The 16,598-nt window shown below is 32.0% G+C and overlaps 1 protein-coding gene across 1 annotated transcript in view; it reads right to left on the reverse strand.

Moving 5' to 3' along the window:
• Window positions 1-16,598, reverse strand: part of LOC123661421 (transient receptor potential cation channel trpm) — a 104,062-nt gene that overhangs the window by 13,879 nt on the left and 73,585 nt on the right. The window contains exons 15-24 of the mRNA XM_045596382.1: window positions 15,174-15,248; window positions 13,110-13,304; window positions 9,809-9,966; window positions 8,372-8,562; window positions 7,483-7,628; window positions 4,713-4,934; window positions 3,698-3,931; window positions 3,079-3,201; window positions 1,513-1,704; window positions 104-190 (exon numbers count right to left, since the gene is read on the reverse strand). Coding sequence (XP_045452338.1) covers window positions 104-190; window positions 1,513-1,704; window positions 3,079-3,201; window positions 3,698-3,931; window positions 4,713-4,934; window positions 7,483-7,628; window positions 8,372-8,562; window positions 9,809-9,966; window positions 13,110-13,304; window positions 15,174-15,248 — 1,623 coding nt within the window. The remainder of the gene's footprint in view (window positions 1-103; window positions 191-1,512; window positions 1,705-3,078; window positions 3,202-3,697; window positions 3,932-4,712; window positions 4,935-7,482; window positions 7,629-8,371; window positions 8,563-9,808; window positions 9,967-13,109; window positions 13,305-15,173; window positions 15,249-16,598) is intronic.

A 16,598-nucleotide genomic window follows, 5' to 3' on the forward strand; every position in this document is an offset into this window, starting at 1 on the left:
TAATTAAAAATAGACGCACGTAAGCTAGAATGATTTGAATCGTCCACAAATATAATTGGGTAGTAAAACGCAGAACTTCTGCAGATCGTATGGAAGAGCTTACTTCGGAGGGCTGCGAGGCGTGCTCGTCCTCCTCCTGTACCGGGCGCACCGTGAACCGCGCCACCCCCGTGTCGCTGTCCGACAGCACCTGCCCGTTTTACCCACGTTAACACATCTAGTATAATGTGATCCGTGTCCGGAGTTTAATTTGGGCTAAGCTTGTGACTTTTTGTGATACGTTCACGTATTAAATATCGGTACTCATATTCAAAGATTTGTCTTGAAAATTAAAGTTTCTGAGATTAGATATGTTCATGGGTTACAGTCAAGTTTAGTTTTAACGATAAACTTATGATAAAAAAACGACCATTACGTCAATAAAACGACCAATATAGAGGGCTATGTGCCCGACGCATATTCACAGACCCAAAAGATGGCGTTAGAAAATGAATTTAAAAAACTAAAAACTGTAGACAATCATTGACAATAGATACATATATAAAGCAAAATCAACTTTGGATTTTTTAGACTACTGTTCATTGACCTGATTTATAGTTATATCCATTTCATTAGGTTTATAAAGGTGTTAGAATAACTGCGGAAAATAGACGTTATGTTAAAACTTTATTTATTTTATGACCCTTTCTAGATTTCTTATTAGCGAGACGCTTTAGATGAAAAATTTTAAAGGATGTAGTAACAAAGCACTTTTATCATCTGTCGGAAACAGGTTTAATCTTAATATAAAAAAATTTAATCAAGACGCCATCGTTATGAAATATTAAAATTTTAAAGAACCCTTTATATAAAAGATATACCAATCTGGGTAAGATTTAAATTAGCACGTATAAATTTTACTACATCATACCAAGAGGATGCTACCAATTAAGTACTGCCACATGTTTTTAATAGATATTTACTTGTATATAGAAAGTTTCAACAGTCATCAACGTTAGAAAAAAAATTGGGTACATTTGTAGAATGTACTCTACGCGAAAATACTTTGATAGATATAAATTCATAAGCAAATGTAATTTAATTCAAATGAATGAAATCGAATTTTCTCCGAAAGACAGATCACAAGATACGCATAAGCACACGGATTTATACAAAATAACAAACAAAAAATGCATAAATATATTATAAGGAAACTCTCATCCACTTGAACACGTAACGTGAGGAAATAAGGACGATTTTGCAACAAACATTTAATACTGATAATGTTAAAAAATGATACATGCTTAAACAGCAAACAAAAAAATGTCGATTGAGTTAACTATAACAGTCGTAACATTGAAATGGAACATATAACTACTATTAACAATGTTTTTAACACAATATAATTTTCAACATATCATGGTAAAGTTGATTATTACTCAAATTGAATAAACAGATAAAAATTGACATAAAAATAAAGTATATACAGATAATAAATATTATAGACACATTTGAGCACAGATTAAAACTCACCTCGGATCTGTCACTCGCTGTTCTAAGTCTAGGTCCTCCAGTTGGGAAGCTTGGAGGAGGTGGCCCCAGTGTGTCAGTCGATCCTCTGTTCACTAGTGATGGGTGCGTTGCCATGAACCGATGTATCACAGCCAAGTGGTTCATGGTTTGTTCAGCCACGTCTTCTAGCTTACGTAACCTAAATTCTACGCTCTGAAATACGTAAAATGGATAAAGACTGCTTGTAACTGCTGACATTGAACTGATTTAGCTTTAATTGAATTTACTACAAGAAACTAGGAAATAAAGGGTAGCCATAAACCCGGTTAATAGCCAAGTGTCTCATATTTTTAGCACTACTTCTAGTTAACATAGTTATAATTGATATGATTGAATTGAAATAACTGAATCAGAAAGTGAAAAATGAAGAAAAGAGAATTATTGTCTTTGCAGTTATTGGTGTAGATTATAAGGATCACGGAGATGAAAATTAACAACTTTTTTTTAAAGATTATTTTAACGAGAAATAAAAACAGAAGCTATCTTTAGCAATTTTAACTAATTGCTTGAGTAATGTAGCAATTATCGACATTTTTTCTGTAGCAGCTTGTATCTTCGATAAAACGAGTTATCATAGTATTTGGAGATGTATATGTATGTGATAAGATAGGTTATTAAAGTTCTTAGAATAGCTACACGCCATAAATTTCAAAGTACCTTTTAAAGGACTAAACAGAATTGATTTAAACCAAAAAAGGTTAAAATGAATAAAATAATAACAATAATTGTGTTTGCAGGCAAACGAAAAAAACCGACTTCAATTATATCGACAAGTAATACAACGTAGGTAGATGAAAAAACAGTGAAGTAAATACGCATTATCAAAGATTACTCCAAAAGTTTTAATCAGATCTCGATGAAATTTAAATGTGACCACATGATAAACACCGGCTTTCGAATAAATAAAAAAAATATATATATATAAAATCGGTAAACACAGTAAAAAGTTATACAGATTTTCGAGAGTTTCCCTCGATTTCTCTGGGATCCCTTCATCAGATCCTGGTTTTCTTATCATGGTACCACACCGGGGATATCTTCTTTCCAACAAAAAAGAATTATCAAAATCGGTTCATAAACGAAGAAGTTATCCCCGATCATACATAAAAAAATACGGTATATATACGGTTGAATTGAGTAACCTCCTCCTTTATTTGAACTCGGTTAAAAAATCGCAAACATCTGAGAAAAAGGTCGGCACTCGGTAGACCTGTTGTGTGTTGACAGGGCCAATATGGAACTGTGAGAAAATTTACAAATGGACTGAATTATCGGAAGCTCACTTATAGCTTTCCGATTGACTATTGAACGGAATTTCAATGAGATTTTCTGACGGATTTATGACTTAAATGGCAGATCTCATTTAGCTTAAATTGTGGATTGGTATTGGATTGCTTTAAGTCTAAAACTGCAATTTTTTTTTAAATTGTTATAATTGAGATATTCTTAAATCTTTTTTAATTTTATATGTATTGTTATAACAAAAGCTACATAATTATAGGCGATTTTTATGTTGCTGTATATTACCTGTATAGACTGTATTTCTAGATTGGCCTTCTGGTTTATGTCTTCCATTTTAGTTGTGATATGTTCAACTCTATCCGTCGTATTTTTAACTCTTTCTTCCATCGAATTAGAACACTTTACTTCCTAAAAATATTAAAAATATTTAACGGAAATATTAAATTTTCTAAATGTTTATAAATTTAATCCAAATATATTTGAACTTAAAAATTATAATTGTAATGTGTAAATTGAAACTCTATATGAAGAAGAGGATTTTACCCAGCTGTAAGAGGTATGCAGGTTAATTAAGTTCTATTCAATAAAAGAAAAAGCAGAGTCTAAGAGTAAGCAGAAACTTTGATTTTGAGTTTTGATTGATTTTAAGAAATAATAATAAACACAGTTCACACATCGGCTTTCGCGCTTTGTGAGAATTTCTCCCGTGTCAGGAGACCAAAAAAAAAAAAAACACCACAGATAAGCAAAAACACCAAGACAACAGCAAACATCTATACGACCTATAAAAATGTTTGCCGCAAGTGGGGATCAAACCGGTGACCGACAGCGCAATAGCCAGTGGAACGTCTGGAACCGCTGCGCCAACGCGTCGTCTAATAATTATAAATATATAACAACTTACTTGTTCCCTAAAATAGCCCTCCACACACTCCTCTTCAAAATCGTACAGTCGTTCCATGTCTTCTTTTTCCAAAAAGAGTTTTAAGCCATTATCGTACTGTAATCTCTTGTGCGCTATTTGTCTACTTATCCATTTACCAATGGCATAAATATGGCAAAATATAATTAAAGGTGGTGGCAAAACTGGTTTTTGCTCGTATTCCATAACCACGGTGAATCTTTGGAACATCCATACCTAGTGGTTTTAAGATATATTAATTTTCCGCTAGTGGCTTAGTCAGAATTATTTAAATGTTAACCATTTTTGGACTTAGCTAGACCATTATGCAAAAATACACGACATTGATATAATCAGCTCTAAAAATTGGGCTACAGGATAAAAAAAAACTTCAATTTGCTTAGTTATTACTAAAAATATTTATAATTAAGTAAATTTATTTCAGACATCAAATATTCTGAAATATCATATTTATTTCTTTCGTTGTCCTTTGAGAAAACCTAATTTATACTTTTTTTTTTCAAGGTAAAAAAAGATTAATTTTCTTAAAAATTATTTAGATATATCGTATGAAAATTAATGTAGAAATAAGAAGAAATTCTACACAACTACACAACGTAAGCGAACAACGTATATCAAAAGCACTAACGGTCTAATACTATATGCGTTAATGGTCGAATCAGTCACGTTTTACGGTTTCAGGAACAATGGCATCGAGCTTCAGCAAACGCAATATTATTTGCATATAAATTGGAATAATTTTAATTGTATATTATATTACACATGCATGTGCTTGTTTCAGAATTGTAGATACAATTAAATTATATAATCGAATGAGTACAACTAGCTTTTTATCTATTAAATGAAAAGTAAATAATAAAGAAGATAATAGTATTAATACTAATTAGTAGATTTATAGGCTAACAGTTGCAAAAAATTAAAAATTAAACGATTCTGAAACAAACATCAAAACAACATAGAAACAAAACAAAAAAAAGTAAAAAGCAAAAGAAAAAACCTGATGCGAGACTTCATTGACTTCGTTAAAAATATTGTTAAAGACGGCGATAAGGAGATTGATAAGGAGTATGTTCGCAACGAGGAGGTAGACAGTCATCGCGATCGGCGTGATCCAGCGGCCGGTGACGCACTTATGGTCGCCGATACCGAACCCGCACTCCGGGTCGATGTCCGACGCGAACACTTCCCCGTACAACATGAAGTACGGTTGAAAGAACACCTACAAATAATTACGGGTCAACTGAACCATACTAACACAAAAATAAATTATAAAAAAAACCTGATACCAAAAATAAACCAACTGGGTTATCTACTACCTTATGGTAATGATCATACATAAAAATATAAAAAAGGTTACATGGTCAGATAAATTAAAATATATGAACAGATAATTCGAGAATTAAAACTAGTATTTTCTAAATTACAATAAAATGTACAATACAGCCACCAAAATACGTAAAGTTGACTAATTACAAAAAATCATCCTACACCAACCAACGTAATCAAATCTCGCAACAGGCAAACTAAAACATCGATAAATCATAAACTTTGCGGGTCATAGTGTGATTATCTAATTTATAACATTAGTTTTACATTTAACTACAAATGTTAACTTCGCTGTGACATATATTTTGACAGCGAGTAAATCTCAATGAACCTAACATTAAGAGTCATTATAGTATATAGTTTCCTAAGTCTTAGCCATTTTATCGATAATAAGTGTCGATAATAGATGTCGATAATATGGTTAGATAACCACAATACGAGTCGCACAAACAAAATAGTCAATTGCAAAAAATAAAAATACTACAAGACAACGACTACGATTCAAGATAAGTGAACCTGATGTGATACTCCGTTGACTTCGATGAAGATATTATTAAATACGGCTATCAAAAGGTTAACTAGTAATATGTTAGCTATGAGCAAGTAAACGCTCATTACGACCGGGGGCACCCAATGGCCGACTCGACAATCTTCGTAGCCCTTGACCCCGCAAGGTGGCGCCATTTGCTCGGCGAATACTTCGCCGTATAGCATAAAATACGGTTGGAAGAAAATCTGGAATTGTTAGTGATGATGGAGACAGATGATGTGGTTACTTTAAAGTTATGTGATAATGTGAATAATACTGATTTTCGAATATGTGATAACATTACACTAATGCCACAACTTACAATTATAAAGTCGTAGCTGCCATGTCTTTTGAAGAGGAATTAAAAGATTTCGTTTTTTAATTCTTACAGTTATAAGTATTTGGGACAATTTTAATGTGATGCCCATTGTTGCATGGTTAAAATATACAATTCAAAGTAAGTTGGTCATTTCCATAATAGTTCAAAAAAAATTTAATGGCAAAAAATAAAACTTTTGCAATATTTTGATTCACTTAAAGTCCATTTACAATTAAGTTTCCGTGGAGACGCAAATTTAATTTATTCGAATGATGTTAATGTTGCATTGTACTTTAAAATGTTTCCGAGTTGAACGCCAAATATGAGATTATCATTAAATTTACTGCAATACATAATGTGCGTAAATGAGTTCGAGTCCAGCATCATTTTTTTAGTATGTGTATTATTAATAGTTTTTAATATCAAGTTACTGCCAGCAACTTCGTCTATATAGCATTTTGAAAAAAAAAAGCTATAATATTTTGTTCTCAATTATGTATCTTTTAATTTAACATGCGTAGTCCTATATCTTTTCTCAAATAAATATAGGGATAGTTACAGACTTGAATAACACATGCTTCTCAACCTTTAGGTCATAGCGTGGGGTCGAATTGACCCCATCCGACTGCACTTACAAGTTTCACAAAGTTAACTACTAATGTACGAAAACTCTATACCATCTGAGCACAATACAGCGTTTTATGTCACGAAAACTGGATCAAGCTAATCTAGTAATGTATATACAGTATAAATCATATGATTTCAGTAATTTAGTAGAATAACGTGAAGTGACAGAAAAACTAGTTTTAATGAAAAAAAAGTGACAAAAATCTATCACGACAACCGGCTTTAACTAGATTATTCTAGTTATAGCAAAGGTATACCGTAGAAAACTAGTTAGATGTCATTAGTTAAAACTGAGTGAATGAAGATTTATAATAAATTACTCTGAAATAAAATTACATATATACTCATATAACATATATTTTGATTATTATTAGTGACGTGGTATCGATAATTCATATTAGAAATTTGTTTTCTTTTGCGTTATTCTTATATTTGTGACATTTGCGATTTTTGCATTGAAATTGCAAGAATTATTTGTATAAATTGTTTATTTTGCGATTTGCTATAACTAACAATGAAATGTAAACCTATTAACTTAATTACTATATTATATGTTACGATTCAGCCTGTAACTTCGCACTGCTGGGCATAGGTCTCTTTCAGCATGTAGGAGAAGCATTAGAGCTTAATTCACCACGCTGTTCTACTGCGAGTTGGCGGATAGGTTCCCTAATATAAGTAACGGTCGCTATCAGGTATTTATGATAACAATCGGAACCTATGGCTTAACATGTTCTCCAAGGCACGGTGGGGAGACCTACAAGAACAGAAATCCAAACCGGAAAGCAATATATATAAATGCAAATTATCCATCCCGAGCGGGAATGAACCCGCAAACCGTCGGTATTTTAGGCACCTATACGCACCATTATACCAGAACGGTTGTTTTCTTATACGTAAAAGTTTAGTAATTAATTTACTATAACAATTATATTATTAATTACTCAAATAATCTCATCAACTTACCCCTCTAATTAAGTACCAACTCGCTTCCTTATCTGGATATAAAATGGCCTGTCTTGCCACACCGAACGACATGAGCACAACCAATAAGAGCACCACAAAGTATATCATATTTTTAACCATTTTACCCATCATTGTGACTAGAGGACCTATAGAAGGAGAGAAAAACATCATGACTTCAAGTACTTCACGAGCACAAATAAAGATTTGACTTTTTCGTGTGATTATTAATCATCTTCTATCTGGAGAAAAAGTTTTTTTTTTATATAAACAGTGGTTTACAGTCTAATTTCAGTTCAATTGTTATTAATAAATTCCAAAGTTACTGATAAGTTGTTATTTAATAATTCCTTTACCATTCGAAAGCTGTGAAATTAGCTGTTTAATTAAAAGTGACATAGGCTAATTATACGTCACACTTCTAACATCAAACGTAATAATCTAGTTCCACACAGAGTAGTTTAATAAACTTAATGAAACTAGTATCACGTACACTAGGTATAATAAATGAAATATAAATAAAATTAATTTTGTAATTTGGAATATAACATTTAGATTGTGGGTGAATCATATTATACTATTCAATTTAGATTAATTATTATTATTAGAGAACTTTAATATATGTATTTAAATACCAGCATTTTAATATCAGTAGAATAGATCATTTCATTTAGATCCGTAAGTTGAAATTAAGTTAATTAAAGTTAACTATTTCAAAATATCTGCTAAATTTAATTAATTATATATTTTTAACTAAACTGTGTGTGTTCATTGAAATTATTTTGCACGAGTTGTTATGTTTCTTTTAATTTTATTAATTAAGTAATAAAAGCTGTGGTGAGATCCAATGAACGGTTTATTACTATGAATAGCTAATAACTAATAATCTTACCCAAATACTTATTAACACCCAATATGTTAAGTATCCTAAGATACCAGTAAATGCTATCGACGCAGTATATGACGCGGCCGACGTCCAGGGAGGCGGCTTGAAGGCGTAGAGTTAGACCCACTAGGAAGAATATAATGAACCCCGCGTCGTATGTGTTCCACATATTCCAGGCCCATACGCTGAACTTATGTCTGTTTGTGACAAGATAAAAAATAGGTACTATATTAAGACCACAGCTAAATAGCACTACTGTCAAGCAGTGTTGTGTTCCTGATCTTCCTGTGGCGAGTTAGGTGACCAGAGCTCCTGGAGGGATTGGGGTGAGGGTCGGCAACGCATTTGCAATGCTTCTGGTATTGCAGGCGTCTATAAGCTACGGTAACCGCTTACCATCAGGTGAGCCGTACGCTTGTTTGCCGACCTAGTTGTGTAAAAAAAATCCAATTGCTTTCATCGCGTTAAAAATTAAAATATATTTATATGTATATATAACGCAATGAAAACAATTTATTGAATAATAACAATTTTTTACCCCGTTTGCTTGTTTTTAACTAAAACTGAGTTTGGATAATTAAGGGAAATTTTTAATACTTATTGAATACGAATGTCGAGGTATTTGAAACTGAGATGATTTTATTTATTTTCTGATTTATTCAGAGTTGAATAAACCTTTTTTAGAAAAATAACTCTCACCAACATCGAAATATATGTAAATACAGAATAAAATAAGAGACACCTGATAAGACTGCGATGGTATAAACGAAGTTTCGACATACGAAGACTTTTAACAAAACAAAAAGAGTAAAAAAAATTTATGTGACGATTTATTTTCTAGAAAATAAGTATAGTACTCAAATGTATTTTTGGACTAGCCCGTTGGCGAAGATTGTAATGATTTCTGTTTTCTGTGCGGGTTGAGGGTTCGATTCCCGCCTGCGCCTGGGTGTATATTTTTATTTATATATGATATTACTTATATGTATATTTTCAAAAAAAACCTATAATAGTCGGCTGTAACCGACACACACATTAAGTTGCTTACCTTAGAAACAGACGATCACACACGTATATGTAAAAAAAATATTTATATATAATGTGTAACTAAATTTAAAAATAACGAAAATTCACGATAAATATTCACATATACTTATGTTTTTTTGTTATTTATGTAGCAGTATTTTTAGCAGACTACAAAATTAGTTGTATTCAAATCAACTTGTTATCGTATTTTAATATTAACAAATTAAAAAAAAATATATATCTAAAGGGTATTTTGATAATATTTGTAAAAAAAGTTCTTACCGTATTGTTTTCTAATGTTTACGCGAATTTCAATCATTACAATATTGTATTTTTTCTTAGTATTTATTTTTAGTTATGAATAGTTTAAACCCTGGCTTTTGCTGTATTTTATATATGAAATAATTGTTAGCTTACCTAATAGCAACAGGTTCGGACGTAATAATTTCTCTTATCTTCTCACACAAAAGCGTAATTATATAACATATGGAGTATATCTCCGCGAAAGATGGCACCAGATTCATCTTTACTAATACTGTATGAGTGAACATCAGTAGGAACACGATGTAGGCGATCTGGAAGCAAATGCAGTATATTAATATTTTATCTTAAAATAAATGCTAAGCCTGCTCGCCATATCGGGTCCTGGAGTGGAGACCGCGTCTTGGAAAAAGGCAGTGTGAGACGTCCTCTAGCCCGTTGGACCAACGATCTACGACGTAAGATCGCTGGTGTAAGCTGGATGGGGATTGTAGAAAATCGGGATGTCTGGCGCGTACTTAGGGAGGTCTATGTCCAGCAGAAGACCGCAATAGGCTGAACTGACTGACTGATTCACCATATAATGTAAATATAATACGCTACATTTAATAAAGACCATCGGTTTACCCCAAATCAACAAAGACAATCATTTAACAACCGAGGCTCGCGATCCGAACGTGAATATAATCGTAGACTTAGTCATCTCACGAGGTTCAAAAAGACAACAGCGGTGACTCGAGGTCGTCCGAGCAGGGCAAATAGGCGAAAAAACGCATATTAAATACTTATCTATACTGAATGCTTTCAGTGCATTTCTGCCTGGTGAAAAAGAGCCAATGTGTTTAACACAGCGTGGCAAAATCGAAGGTAAGGTAATTAGGTAAGTATTTAATATGCGTTTTATTTCAGGTAAAACGCTGCTATTAAGAACGTTTAGTTTCCTCAAGCTGAAAGTTTTGCTCGTCATCTATATGCCAAACTCGAGCATTGCTAGACCCTTTCTGCTATTTTTTTTAGTTTTTTAATCCTTTGTTTAAGGCTCTTACGAAAATAAAAATTGAAAATATAACAAAATTAGTAACTTTCGCAAGAAACCGCTTATAGCTTATAATTACTACAACTTGTGACGTTAAGAGGAGGAGGAGGTCATAAAAGTGAACGCAAGTAAGATTGCGAGATAGAATCTTTTACCGACAAGTTAACTATTATTACCTACAAATAAAAAGTACAAGTACTTAATTTTCAAATGACCATCATGGCTTCGAATTAAATTAGTTTGCCAAAGAAATTTCACTTCTGATATCTGACTTTCTACGTGCATGCTTTTTTTTGTAATACTTATAGTTTGGCAGATAAACCATAAAAAAACCATTTGAACCTCTTTTCCCAAGATAGCGGCCGTGGAACAAGGGTTGCAACCCCACAAACTTGGTTTTTAACTTTACACTAACCTGACCGGCTTCATATCTAATAAAAATAAAATTGCATCCTCTTGTAAACGCACGCTAAACCCAAAAAAATGTAACATTTCAATGAACTAATTACTAAGAATAACAAAGATTTATTATTCTTCAATAAATAGAATTTATAATTCAAGCTTAAAGGAAAGTCCGTAACTAAGCTCGGTAAGTGCGTTGTTAAACTTGAGGGTACTTTAAAAGGACGTGTTAAACCTAAGGAACGATTTGTTAAATAGACTTTTATATTATGAGAGAAAATATAACGAACCACTTCAGTAACTAGTTGTCTATGAAACTGTATTTGGAGCAGTTTTAGTGAACATCCTCCACAATTTTAGAATAAAACTAGCGACCCGTCCCGGCTTCGTACGGGTGCAATGCTGATACTAAATATAAAATATAAAATAAATATTTGTATGTCTTTATTTATAGTGTGAAGCTAGCTTATAGCATGGTTATTATTAACATAATAACAACAACATTCAAATATGCGTCATTAGATTACACGTTGTTACAGAATGCGTTGAAGAAATCACTGCTCGTTCCCCGTAGGTGATAGCGCTATAATATGTAGCCTATATGTTGACCCGACTTCTTAATATTATTCGTGCCAAATTTGAAGTAAATCCATGCAGTACTTTTTGAGTTTATCCCGTACATACACACAGACAAACAGACAAAAATTCTAAAAACCATATTTTTGGCTTCGGTGTCGATTGTAGATCACACCGCAAGTATTCCTTTAAAAAAATATTCAATGTACAGTTTTGACTTTTCTACCATTTTATTATATGTGTACACATAAGAAATTCCACGAGGAAAAAACACTTTATTTATTTATTTTTTTATTACTTGAGGTGAATTACTAGCAACTGAAAAATATTCAATGTACAGTTTTGACTTTCCTACCATTTTATTATATGTGTACACATAAGAAATTCCACGAGGAAAAAACACTTTATTTATTTATTTTTTTATTACTTGAGGTGAATTACTAGCAACTGAAAAATATTCAATGTACAGTTTTGACTTTCCAACCATTTTATTATATGTATACAGATAAGAAATTCCACGAGAAAAAATCCTTTATTTATTTATTTTTTTATTACTTGAGGTGAATTATTAGCAACTGAAAAAACTGGCCTTAAGTACCACGGGTTCGATAGAGCGCGAAAAACCTTCGCGCCTACTGCTTTTATTTGACAGATTTTGTCTTTAGCGTAGAAATAGTATGTAGTATATGTCGTAATTCAACACCTCCTGATTGTATCACTACGTATAATGTATAATATATGAATAAATGTATATACAAACATTTCAACATATTTAAATCACGACGACGCCACAATAAAATACTTATTTTCCATATTTCCCCTAATTATACACGTTATATTGTATTAAATTAACCTATTTCAAACGTAAAAACGTTAAGAACATGCGAAATTTTATCGTCTCATTTTTCATACTGTGAAATATGAAAGTACGTTAACGTTTTGTATATTTACTATTTTTATAACGTTACTAGCTGACCCGCCAAACGTTGCCTTGCCGCTAAACGCTATTAAGAAATAGGGGTTGCTGGTAGAAGGGTGAAAATTTAGGGTTGTGTGTATTTTTTAACGCCAAATCACAATAAAATAAAAAATAAATAATTTATCTAAAAATAAAAAAATGGGGTAGACTACCCTTTACATTTAGGGGGATGAAAAATAGTTGTTGTTCGATTCTCAGACCTACCCAATATGCACACCAAATTTCATGAGAATCGGTCAAGCCGTTTCGGAGGAGTTTAGCTACAAACACCGCGACACGAGAATTTTATATATTAGATTTTTAAAACGACAAAAAAAATAAAATGTTCTGTGTAATATTTTTAAGCTTTCATTTCATGAGAACCTCCGACAAATTGCTAGAAAACTCGAAAATCGGTCCAAACGTTTTTATTAATAGAGATAGTACTAACTTAGTAGAAATTTATACATAGCATAAGTACTCACTGAATCCGCCCAAAACTTAGTGACTGGCGCCGTGAAAAACTCGTATATTTTCTTCCTCAACCTCAACGGCCTCGGCCTCTTGTCCTCGGGCGCGAAGTACTCTGGTTCCCTATAGGTTGTGTCCCAACCAACTTTACCGACTTTGCCATTTTGATCGACCCGGGTTTCACATTCGGCCCCTGAGCCAATCAACGCCTGCTTGAGTATAGAGAAAACCGTATAAAAGTTACCACGGTATGTCCATAGGGATAGGTTTTCAGACAAAACGTGAAGTGTGGATTGTTAAGAGTAAGTTAGAAATGAAATTTAAGAATAGTGACGCAAGAAGCGGACATATTGTAAGAAAACGTTCAATTAGAAACAAAACTTTTGTGAATTACAAATGAAAAGGTATTTGTATTTTATGACTCGTATGTAGGTCATTAGTGACCTGACATAGAGATTTTAATAATGAAAAATAATTAAGTCATTTATTAAATTAGTTTTACCAGTTGCCGATAAAATTTATCTTGCTATAAGTTACTGGTAAAGTTTAACAGAGCTAGCTTTAATAATCTAAGAGCCCGTTTCATTTCAACAAATATAGGTACTACAACTTTTGGAATCACAAGTAATGTCACAGCAAAGCGGAATATCTTGTGAAAAAAAAAAGAATATTATAAACTTTCACTGGTTGGATATCGTTATACGCCAGATAGATTTATCGGCAAGATGAAACTGGTCCTTAGTATATTTTGTTTCTAGTCAAACAAGCTGCAATTAAATTATTTTATTAGTATATACGCATGTATGTATCTCAATGTTAAGTTTATTAATTGCTAAAAGATATGTTTATTAGTTTATATAAATTGATATAAGAAATGAAGAATTAAAAAGCTAAGCAATATTATAAATTTTACTTATATAATTTTATTATTATTATTAGCATTATTCGAGTTCAACATACAGAGTTCAGTAATAGTGAAAATGTTTGAAGTTCACATGTTAGAGTGAGATTGAGAGAAAAGTTCGTACATAAAATAAATGTTTCTGTGTGATAAGAGTGTTATAACTAAAAATAAAACAGTATTATTAAAACTGAAAAAAAAAACTAGTGTAATTTGTACTTTCTTACACGAACAGCGCATACATATATCAACAGACTAGCGAGTAGCGACATCTATACTTTTTTCATAACTTTATACAACAATTTGAGCTAATTTAAGTGAGACACTACAAAGTATTTCTGACAGAAAATGTGTATGGTTTCAATATATAATCTGTAACGTGCTGTCATAACGTGCAATATTTCCTTCTCTTATTTAAAATTATAAAACAGAATTGGGTTTGTGACGAGATAATACTTACTGGATGTAAGTTTTGTTATAAAGAACGTTTTTTGCAAAATTGTATATTTAATAACGCGAATGTTAAAAATACCTTTTACCGCTTTATTTTAATATCACTGACCGAGTCAGTGAACTTTGTGTTTTTTTTTAAATTTATATACAAACTAATTTTATACAATTTTATACAACCCTGATGATAGAAATTAAAAAAAAAAACAATTATCCAATTTGATGCAATCGTTCAGAAGTTATGAGCATACATTTCGGTGATTAATTTTTATTTATAATAAAGTATTCTTGTAGTTAATGTTTATCTTTTGTAATAATTTACTTTATGATGAATTAAAAACGCATTCCTGTATTTCATTCATATACAACTAAATTGCGAATACCAGATCAAATATATTTAAAACAAGGCTACCGAAGCTTATCAATTCGAAAACGTTCAAGATAGCAATGGAAGTCTGCTGCGTTCTTTTTGATAAAAAGCGCATACATCGGTACGACGACGAAAGCAGCGAACTGTCTCTTATCGTCGTGATATAAAAGACAGAATAGAGCACATTGCTTAGAGATACAGCTAAAAAAATTAATCTATCATATTCTATACTTTGAAAGCCGCGAAAACGGACACTTTAAAAACAAAAAATATACGCAAAATGCAATTTATTTTTGAGAATGCTAACGTGTAAAGCCGATAATATTTTAGTTAGCAACGCACAACATTCATTTGTACCTGCTTGGTATCACGTTGCTGTCCTGGTGGCACTATCTTCTTTATAGAAAGAGTTCGTCGTTTCACCACACCGACCTACCATGGAACATTATACTCAAAATTTCATTTCTATATTAATCCAATTAACTACCATTAAATAAATATTTAACGATACCAAAAAGAGAATCATTCTTCAAGAGTGTTAAAGAAGAAAAGAGATTTTATATTTCAATTCAGATTTTTTTTTTAAATTAGTACTTAGCAACTACTAAAATATTAAAAACGTTAGTACCTACTAAGTTTTGTCTATAACGTTATTTTCTCTTACATTTCGTAATATAAATTTTTAAACATCTGACTGCCGCAAAGTGCATCGCAAACATAAAATATGAAGTACATCAAAAATATTTCACAGCGTGTTCTTCAAAAAAAAATAATAAAAATAATAGACCTTTAAAGACAAAGGCGTTTCAAAGTTGAAAGAGATATTGATTCAATTATAAGTGCAAAGATGTAAAGTGCGTTATTTCAGATCGAAATATACCTGAATGTTATTATTCTGCTGTCCTGGGGGGACAATCTTCTTAATAGAAAGAGTCCGTCGTTTCACAGGCCCGACCTAAATACGTAATAATATTTTTTTGTATTTTATAAATCTTCTTTCAACTAGGATTTTAATTTTTTTTATCTTTTGTTTATATTTTTTGTCTGTCGCGCTGTTCGAAGTTCCAAATTATTATTATTATAAATACTTATTATACTTTATTTAACTTAAGGAAATTGTGGCTCATTGTTGTCTCTCATCCTAGTCACGTCCCTTAGACCAATTAGATCTAAGGTTAAAGTTAAGGTTTAACTGAGGTAGGGAGCCAGGATCCTGCTTAAATACTGGAGCAGCCCGACTGGGGAAGTACCTTGACCTTACAGAAGATTACAGCTAAATAAAACTGCTTTAAAGCAGTGTTGTATTCCTGTAGCGAGTTAGGTGACCAGAGCTCCTAGGGATGATTGGGGTGAGGGTCGGCAAAGCATTTGTGATGCTTCTGGTGTTGCAAGCGTCTATAAGCTACGGTAATCGCTTCCCATCCGTTGAGTCGGATGTTTACCGACCTAATGAAAGAAAAAAAAGTAAATTAAAATGGCGTATTCATATAGACAAGTTGCAGCAAGTTGTTACTAGTATTTAATTGTTCATAGGAAGTGGCTAATTTGAGTGACAGCGACAAGTCATTATTTTTTTAATCCGAATAGATTTTAATACTTTTAACTTAAAAAAAAAAAAATCGTCGTTATCGTTTTAATAATATAGTTAAGGCATTATTATCGTCCTATTTTCCTTTGTAAATTTCAGTTAAAAGTAAGTCTGTATTCAAAAACATGAGCACATTTCGCCTAAATTGCACTTTGGTCTAGAAAAACAGGAAATATAAAAATGCTCATATTTTG

The sequence above is a fragment of the Melitaea cinxia genome, chromosome 17, assembly GCF_905220565.1.
Source record: "Melitaea cinxia chromosome 17, ilMelCinx1.1, whole genome shotgun sequence".
Lineage (NCBI taxonomy): Eukaryota > Metazoa > Arthropoda > Insecta > Lepidoptera > Nymphalidae > Melitaea > Melitaea cinxia.